The sequence below is a fragment of the Centroberyx gerrardi genome, chromosome 14 (genome assembly GCF_048128805.1).
Source record: "Centroberyx gerrardi isolate f3 chromosome 14, fCenGer3.hap1.cur.20231027, whole genome shotgun sequence".
Classification (NCBI taxonomy): Eukaryota; Metazoa; Chordata; class Actinopteri; order Beryciformes; family Berycidae; genus Centroberyx; species Centroberyx gerrardi.
The window spans coordinates 1,756,780-1,766,779 of NC_136010.1; the positions used below are offsets into that span (position 1 = coordinate 1,756,780).

Genomic DNA, 10,000 nt, shown 5'->3' on the forward strand with positions numbered 1-10,000 from the left:
CTCTCTTCTAAGCCCCCGTCCCTCCCTGATGATGTCATATTCTCGCGTCCTCGGTCTCCGCTTCCCAGCCGCGTTCGTCAACATGGCCGATCGACACGAGCGTTCAAAAGACACACTTCTTAAAATGAAACGAGAAGACGGTGAAATGCGATGTGTGTGTCTCCATCTGTCGACTACGAGAGGAGGAAAAACTGTTCGGCGTCACGGAAAAGTTCCCATCGAGTTTTCTTTGTCCCTTTTCAACAAATTCTGTAAAAAGGTTTGATGATGAGAGAACTGAAAGCATTCGGATTCGATAAGCAGATTCAATACCGGGTTCAGATTCTGTAAAATGCCTCCGAACCCCCGAACCCTAAAAATAAAAAGTGTCCTGACGGAGAGCCGCTGCTGAGGAGGCAGAACTCTGATCTGAGATCTGATCTGAAGCTCTAAACATAGAGCAGAGCCAGCAGCTGTCACTTGTATAACAGCAGGTACAGTATCAACAATACTACAGCCCCGCCCGACCTCTGACCCCTGACCTCTGACCCCTCTGCTGCTGAAATGTCTACATGTCTGTGCTTCAGAACATCATGAGTGATATGAGCGAGTAACACGGCAGCCGAGCGCTCTCACTTCCTCATCGGGCCTCATTTATCAATACGCTTTCCCACTTGCGTATTTTGATGAATCCCGATCGCTCGTGAACGGGAAGCGAGTTCACAGGATCTTAATGATCACGACTTAAAGCAGCACAGTGTCAGACGTCATTTATAAGGCAAAGGAGAACTCCCACAAAAAAAAAAAAATTAGCTTCCAGACCGAAACGCCATCGAAAAAGTGAACGAGAACTTCAGCAACACAGAAACTGAGATACTGAGACTACAGTCCGTCTCTGGCCTGGTTCCAGATGGACACGGTGACATCACACCCGGTGACATCACACCCGGCGCCGACACCACTCGCCGGCCGGCGGCTCGACAGAACAAACCTTCAGACTTGGAGCTGAGCGGCAGGTAAAAGTCTCTCCTGCCTCCCAGAGTCAGATCATCAGGGACGTTTCTTTAAAATATTGCTTCCTTCATGTTGTGTAATGCAGGCAGAAGCTTACTGAACATGTTTTCCAGTGAAAGACTTTGACATAAAAGAGGAACCGTGGAGTTTCCACACGCTTCACGCATGCTCCGAATCAGGCGCACATTTTTGTTCAGACATAAGAACAATTCAGACGTACAAAATCTTTGATAATTCTGATTTTCGTGTATAAACGTGGACACAGAGTTGATGAACAAATCGGTTTGTAAATCGCTTGAAAAACGAGGCTCATCGTTGGGAGGATTAATGCTCGTCTAACCCGGAGCTGTAAATAAATGTTTTCACATTTACGTGTATGAAGAAGACGACGTCGTTGGCAGCCATTTTCTTTGGGTTGTGTTCTCTTTGAAATTGGCCCGTCCAAGGTTTAGGTGTTTTATTATGTCGCATACTGTATCGCATCATTTTATTTTGTGATGGATTGAACAGAAATAAACTGGACTTGAAATCAGAAGAGATGAGACGATCTGTTTCTCTCCTGATCCGACTCGATACCTGACCTGAGGTTCAGGATCAATACAACCAGGATACGATGTGATCAATAAAAGTTCAGGGACAACAAAGTCTGACTGTGCAGAATTCTGTTTATTTCTGAGACTCAAATCTTTCCAGCGATGCCATTGGCTGCTAGAATGTAAACAACAATTTAAAAATGTCATTACAAAGTGACAATAATATAATCTGGATGGAGAGCTTGTGAAACTGTGATGGTCAAGAGTCTCATTAGTGATTACTACAGCAGAATAACATGGAGCTGATATCACCATTCATGTTCCTGACAGCAGAATAACATGGAGCTGATATCACCATTCATGTTCCTGACAGCAGAATAACATGGAGCTGATATCACCATTCATGTTCCTGACAGCAGAATAACATGGAGCTGATATCACCATTCATGTTCCTGACAGCAGAATAACATGGAGCTGATATCACCATTCATGTTCCTGACAACAGATGGACTGACACTGTTTGTATTGAGATATACTGAATTTCTATATATATTCCATATATCTGTTTCAGAGACAGAACAGAAGAGAAAGCAGAAGCTGGACATGAATTCTCTCTGTTCCAGATGAAGCGACCTGACTGGACATCATCTGTCCGGCTGCCAGCGCTTCAGTGTTTCCACAAACCGATCTTCCATTTCTCCCTGCAGAGTCAGAGTCCCGGATTACACCGGACCGGCCGGGCGGGCTCGGTCTAAACGCTGGAGCGCTTCCTCCTGGAGACCGCGCTACACCAGCTGCTGCATCACATGCTGCTCGTCTTGAATGAGTCATAACAGCTGCTGCAGACAGTCTGGACTCACTGCTGCCCCCTACAGACCGCTGGCAGAGGAAACCAGCAGCAGCTTCCAGACTAACACTGCTCAGTCTGTCTGGAGAGTCTGGTCTGATCCATCCTCCAGCTGGTTTTCATTTTTTTTTTTCTCCTGGTGCCATGGTGGATGGTGTAAAGCAGGACTCCCTCTCCTCTGTGATGATAAAGGAGTTGGATGTGTATCTAAACATGGTGAAAGTATCAAAACTAAATCCACACAATCCATATTAGAAAAGCGAGCCTCTAAACGAGCCGTTTGGACTTCCGTAACTTTGTGGCGTCACAAAGGTTCGCTCATTATCATTTCTGTAAGAAATAATAGACTAACAAAGTGTTTTTTTCAAAGCGGTCGAGCGGTCGTCATCGTTTATTACCGGAGAGTTTTCCCTACCTGTAGCCGCCGGGCCGCGGCGTCTCACGTTTCGCTCTCGAAACGGTTAGCCGATCGGAACGGAGGGTCGTGAATATTAATGAGCCTTAAAGACACGGCGACAGAAACGGCCTGTTCTTGGTAAGGCTCAGAGAGATGCTGGAAAATGAACGTGGAGAAATGGATTGAGAGTGTTTTTGGTTCATGAGAATATGGGACCTTTAAATTTAGAGAATTCATTTTTAGAGTTTTTCTGGACCTGCAGATACTCTGTACTGTCTGTATGTTTTACATGGATGTTGTTAGTTGGTCGTCTTGTACTGTAATCTGAACACTATATATCTGTCTGTCTGGATGTTTCTTTTAACAGCAGCAGCAGAGTTCAACACAAATTTCCCCTCGAGGGACAATAATGTTGAATTGAACTGAAAATGTTTTATTGACAATTTAAAAAAATATGACATATATACATAAATAATATATGCACAGCCTCACCAGGAGGCATCATATCTTTGTACAATATTTGTCAAAAGGATAAAACACAATAAAGCCCAATAGCTTATTTCCATTGTGGTCCTTTGGGTGTAGGTGTGTGTTTAACTGTTAGTGATTGAATGAGTATGTGAGTACAATAAGCATAAAGTAGGGGCAGTAGAGATTATCTTATAATGTACAGACTGATTCAACCTGATTTATTTTGAAGTAATGACCAGGTCGCTGCACATTATCCCTCCTACTAGTGACGGGACGATACGCCTAAATTCAATTTATCTCAATACAAACAGTGTCAGTCTGTATGCTGTCAGGAACATGAATGGTGATATCAGCTCCATGTTATTCTGCTGTCAGGAACATGAATGGTGATATCAGCTCCATGTTATTCTGCTGTCAGGAACATGAATGGTGATATCAGCTCCATGTTATTCTGCTGTAGTAATCACTAATGAGACTCTTGACCATCACAGTTTCACAAGCTCTCCATCCAAATTATATTATCGTCACTTTGTAACGACATTTTTAAATTGTTGTTTACATTCTAGCAGCCAATGGCATCGCTAGAAAGATTTGAGTCTCAGAAATAAACAGAATTCTGCACAGTCAGACTTTGTTGTCACTGAACTTTTATTGATCAACATCGTATCCTGATGTATTGATCCTGAACCTCAGATCACGTATTGAATCGTATCAGGAGAGAAACAGATCGTCTCATCTCTGAACCTCCTCATGACTTTGAGAACAAAAATCACTTAATTCAAATTTCAGCGTCTTCAACATTTCTGGCTCCCTGTCGCCCGTCAGCCAGCTGCCTGTTGAGGTCAACACAGCTGTGACTGGTGGAGAGCCTGACAGAGTGCATGATGGGAACGCTATTAATATGATCAGTAACCAGGATCCGCCTCTAAATAAAACCTGTCGGGGGGGGGGGGGGGGGGGGGGGGGAGTGCCTTGCTAAAGGGCACTGCAGCAAGTAGACAGAGGGGCGTTTGTGACTGTCCCACTCTTCAATATAAATGTCTGAGGAGGATAATTGATCATAATGATAATAAAAATTCTTATTATATTATATATCTTAATATATCTATTTAAGAGCAAGCATTTTTCTTTACACCTTGGTAAAATGGGAGTTGTGCTCATTTCTTTTTAACTATCTTAACTCGAGATATTTAGCAATAAAAGTATTTTTCAGTTTAAAAACTTTGGTGGCTGCTCCTGACTTTTTGAAGTCGGGTGTCCCGGTGCTCCCGGGTTAATTTAGAGCCCCGCTCCTAGTTAGGGAGCAAGGGAGCAAGGAAGCAGGAAGCGTCCTTCCCAGTGAGCCGCTCTGAGGCTTCGACCAATCAGAGGCCAGGATGGATACACACCTCTGATACTTTGACCAATCAGCTTCAGCCTGGAGGATTTACACTTGTAAAGCGACTGGGGTTTGTCAGTGGAAAATGTCTAGAGTGTACGTTCACTAACGCACGTCCACACACACACACACACACACACAGCCAGCTGGACATTCTTTCCATCCCTACTGTAAAATTCCTCTCTATTTAGATCCAGCTGGCTGTCACTGTATTAACTGGAGAGAACAAGTACTGTGTGTGTGTGTGTGTGTGTGTGTGTGTGTGTGTGTGTGTGTGTGTGTGTGTGTGTGTGTGTGTGTGAGAGAGAGAGAGAGAGAGAGAGAGAGAGAGAGAGAGAGAGAGAGAGAGAGAGAGAGAGAGAGAGTGTGTGTGTGTGTGTGTGTGTGTGTGTGTGTGTGTGTGTGTGTGTCTCACAGGCAGAGCAGCAGGGCGAAGCCGGCGATGTACTCGTTCCTCTGGGCTCTGAACAGCTTCATGTGGATGTGCTCGATGGCCACCGGGTTGTTGGTCAGATCCACCTTCTCCGTCACGCTGTACTTCCTGACCTCACGGAACGCATCTGCACACACACACACACACACACAGAAGATATGAAGAAGATCATTCAGTATTCCTAAAATCTAGACGAAAAGTGCTCTAACCTAATCACTCCAGGACTTAAAGCTGCTCTGTGTTTCATCCATAAACCATCATCACATCACTGTAGAGTCATCAGTATAATGACGGTAAACATCCTCCATAGTTTCTCCACCTGGTGGATCTGGAGGGAAATCTGCTGGATCGCTTTACGGCACAAAACAGGAAGAGGTTCTGTTTTTCTAAAGCTGAAAGAGTTTCTGGCAGCAGATGGTGGAAGGAGGGAAAGGAAGATGGAGAAATCACTTCCAACATGTTGATCCTCTTCAGGGAGGGGGAGGGGGGGCAGGAAGCAACGGGGCTGATGGGAAATGTAGTCTTAATGTGAAGAAACACGAGAACTAACAATACTGCTGGAGTGAGATAGAGGAGACCAATCAAATGTTTCATATTGATTTGATAATGATTTATTGATGGTTAAAATGAAAAATTCTTCTTATTATCGTGATATTGATTTCAACCATATAGCCCAGCTCTACTACGACTCACACCATTGTAAGATATATACACACACACACACACACACCTTCAAACTGACACACACACACACACAGACACACACCCACACACCAATAGCCACAACAAACAACACACACACGCACGTACCGATGAGCAGGAAGATGAGGATGGCGATGGCGACCATGAAGGAAGTGTTTCCATACAGAGCGATAGTCTGGATCAGACGAGACTTGAAGAGCTTACTCCACCTGCACACACACACACACACACACACACACACACACACACACAACACAATGCAGTAGAAATGCATTAGAACACACAGATATACACAGTACAATATGGATTAAAACAATACATATTAACCTTTTTTTTTTTTAAATGGAATAGTTTGCTTTCTTTATATAGATTTTTGACTGACTCTGCTTGTGAAAAAGGAACAAAAACAAAAACAAAAAAAACTACAGTAGAAATGCTGTAATTTTGTTTTAGTACAAAACCCATTTAAAAACAGTAGAAAACACATTAAAAACAGCAGACACAGTATAAACATCCACTAGAAAATTGCCTAAAATGAAATTATTATTACTACAGTTATTATTACCATTTTAGTAATTAGAACTACCATAATTACTCCTGCCATTATTACCATTATTGCTACAATTACTATTACTACCCTGACTGTAATATTTGTAAAGCACTTTCCTTAAAGTTACAAAGTGTGATAAACAACAGCAGAGGCCTCTGCTGTTTTCTAATGTGTTTCTACTTGTTTTACACTACAAGTTTAAATCCCATGTAGTGAAGGTAGCTGTCAGAGCTGCAGCTCTGCCTCCATCTAGTGGCCAGACCACAGAAGTAGAACACAGTAGAACACATCAGAACACAGGAGAACACAGTAGAACACAGTAGAACACATCAGAACACATCAGAACACAGTAGAACACATCAGAACACAGTAGAACACAGTAGAACACATCAGAACACAGTAGAACACAGTAGAACACAGTAGAACACATCAGAACACAGTAGAACACAGTAGAACACAGTAGAACACAGTAGAACACATCAGAACACAGTAGAACACAGTAGAACACATCAGAACACATCAGAACACAGTAGAACACATCAGAACACAGTAGAACACAGTAGAACACATCAGAACACAGTAGAACACAGTAGAACACAGTAGAGTCACATGAGTCTTCATTCCTCAGTCTAGTGACACGAGAGTGTAAACAGCAACACAAACTGACTTTTTGCCTCGAGGCCAAAGTGGAAAATCCTAAACTGAACAAACAACATTCATTTTACCAGCCAACTAGATATGAAGCTCTCCGTTCTGAAATATTAAATCTCTATTCTGGAAAATAACCTGCAGTTCATCATTCAGCAGGTCTAAACCCTGCAGGATCCAGTCTGTGAACCGGTCTCACTGAGTCCAACAAGACTCCAGACTTCAGAGAAAGTTTTTTTTGGTATCCAAGTTTGGAATAAAAGTCTCAGTTTCATCAGACTCACATTCCTCTCTGAGGTGAACTACATGAACTCATGTCGTCTCTCACTGGAGCTGCGCAACACTGACGAAGAATCATATTGCGATTATTTTGCTGAATATTGCAGTAATGAAATGCTGAGATGTTGTTGCTTAAGATTTGCTCTGTTTGAATCCAATTAATTTGTTTAAGAGCATTTCAGGCTGGACATCGGGCTGAGCAGCAGAACATCGTGTTCATAAAATAACCGCAGCCTCGTGTGATTTGGACATTAAAGTAGCTCATATTGCGATTTTCGACTTTTCTTTATTAATTGTGCGGCCCCGTCTTGCAGATATGTTCCAGGTTCAATGTCAATTTATTATTTGATGGTATTTCACATTAAAAACGGCTCAGCTCACATCTTCTGCTCTACAGTGTAGTCCGGTGTCGATATCATCCTTTTATTAAATATCAGATATCATCACCTCTGATATGATGGAGCTTCCTCCTGACCACGGATACAGAAAATCTGACTTTTGATTTGTGTTTTTGAAATAAATTTTTTGAGAGCTGAAAGTTGAGAAAGACAGGAAAAACCCTCTCAGTACCGGCGCTGCTCATGTAGCAACATGCCACAGCTCCAAGCATTATTTTGTATTATTTTGATCTATTGTTTAGGGTGTCTTATTTTACTTTCTAGATTTTCTTTATTTTTTTTACCAAACCTCATATGGTTTTTAACATCTGTATGTCTCATGTCTGGTTTTTACTGTGTTGGGTGTTCACTGGACCCCAATCCTGAATTCCTCTCAGGGAAAATAAATATCATGTTGACTTGATGAAAACAATCGAATTTAAAAGACACTGACTGTCGGCACAAACTATCCATCAGCATCCAATACATCAGCATTTGCCTTCTCAACCTAACTGGATGTTAAACTAATAACTGAATGGTGTGTGTGTGTGTGTGTGTGTGTGTGTGTGTGTGTGTGTGTGTGTGTATATGGAGCAGTAGAGCCGCTCCATCCCATCCTGCTGTACTGAAACTCATCTATAGTAAAGACTTTCTTGTTCTCTGTCTAGTTAAAGGGGAATAAAGCCTGTATTCTGCCTGCTGAGTTCAGACTGACTCAGATCAGATCGGTCATGAGGTCTGAAGTTTAATTTAATCTGTGGATCACAGACCGGGGTTTGTCTCCACACACAGCTTCACTCAGATCAGACTAATCAATGAGCTGAACGCTTCAGATGCTTTTCACCTCCTCCTCTAATTTCCTCTCCCAGCACAGTAATCACTTCGGGGAAGACAAGAATATTTTGTTCCGTCTGCAGGCTTCCTACACGTTCCACTTCAAAATTAAACACTTTTCCAGACCTTAAAGCTGCAATTTGCAACTTTCTTGACATTGAAATACTAATAAATAAACAGGATCTGTTCTACATGATCAGTGTGTGTGTTCAGGTTGGACTCGTGAGCAGCAAGAGGCAGCAGAGCCAATACTGTCTGTGGGTCCAAGAACTACAGGAAGAGAGGAGTTATACAGAGCAACAAAATGAGTGAACTGATCCTTTAAGTGTTGATCCTCGAACGGAGAGAGGGCTAGAAGGTGAGGGATATGGATGAATTTGGGTGCTAAATTTTAATATCCATTCATTTTCAAGAACTTTAAGGCCTTATTTCATATTTCCCTACATCCACAAATTTTAATGGATGTTCCCCACCGGTTCCCCAACCTGCTGTTTACTGACCTCTTGGGGGAGATGAAGGGGATGCAGAGCAGCAGGACGCAGAAAACCTCGGCGTAGAGGAAGGTGGCGACGGCCGTCCACTGGAGACTCATCCTGACGCTCTGGACAGGAGGGACACAAATCAAAACAGTTCAACAGTTAAAAGAATACATCTCAGACTGAGTGGAGGGTCAACGGATGCTGAATTAAAAAGAAACTACAAAAAAAAGCACCTCATTTATTCTTAAAAACCGGCAGCAGCAGCAGACGAGCGTCTTCCCATCGCCTCACTAATCTGCTCCCATCACAATAAATCTTACACCGCTCTCATTCGCTACAGCATTTCTCTCACTGTAATGTTGTCTGGGTGCTGTGACCTCTGACCCTTGATCTCCTTACTACCGGCTGCTTGTATTGTTGTTGGTGATCTCTGAATCCCAGTTTCTCCCACTGTTAGTGTCACTGTGAGTCTCCGAGGAGAAGAGTGACAGCTACATTTATTCCACAAAAAAGAGATTTCTGCCCTGGTCAAAGGATGAGAGACTGAATTTATTATTTTAACTCCTAGATGAACAAATATGTGTGTGTGTGTGTGTGTGTGTGTTGCTCGCCTCGGTCTCAGTCCAGAGGGCGGGGCAGACTGATCAGCTGTGTCATGCAACGCTGCAATCGCAATGCAACTCCTGCAACTGCTGCATCACCGCTACAGGAAACACTGCAGCTGGCTTTTTAATGTCCGCTGTTTACATCTGATTTTTTTTTTTTTTTTTGCTGTTTACATCAGATACGACTTTAAACTGCAATACTCTGACGTCATCCCAAACTACTGAGAATATCTGCGTGTTCAGGATAAAAACAGACTTCAAATATGACGAAAACACACACAGACAGACAGCAGGAACAAATGGATTTTTTAGGAGGAACAAGGCCAGAAAATGTCCAGTCTAGTTATGACCTGAAAAAGTCCCGTAGAAGAACAGACAAGAAGCACATGACAGGCTAATTGTTGACAGCTGCACGCTAGCTAACTTGCAGGCTCCGTCTACTTGCTGGAAGGAGACAAGCTAGCCAACTTGTAC

General features: G+C 42.8%; 2 protein-coding genes across 2 annotated transcripts in view; one reads left to right on the forward strand and one right to left on the reverse strand.

Annotated features, from left to right (window-relative positions):
- The window catches only part of uxt (ubiquitously-expressed, prefoldin-like chaperone), a 363,866-nt gene that overhangs the window by 275,173 nt on the left and 78,693 nt on the right, over positions 1-10,000 (forward strand). The window lies entirely within an intron of this gene.
- Positions 1-10,000, reverse strand: part of bcap31 (B cell receptor associated protein 31) — a 29,972-nt gene that overhangs the window by 19,314 nt on the left and 658 nt on the right. Inside the window, exons 2-4 of the mRNA XM_078288197.1 lie at positions 8,943-9,043; positions 5,863-5,963; positions 5,035-5,179 (exon numbers count right to left, since the gene is read on the reverse strand). Of these exons, the coding sequence (XP_078144323.1) occupies positions 5,035-5,179; positions 5,863-5,963; positions 8,943-9,034 (338 nt within the window). The 5' untranslated portion in view covers positions 9,035-9,043. The remainder of the gene's footprint in view (positions 1-5,034; positions 5,180-5,862; positions 5,964-8,942; positions 9,044-10,000) is intronic.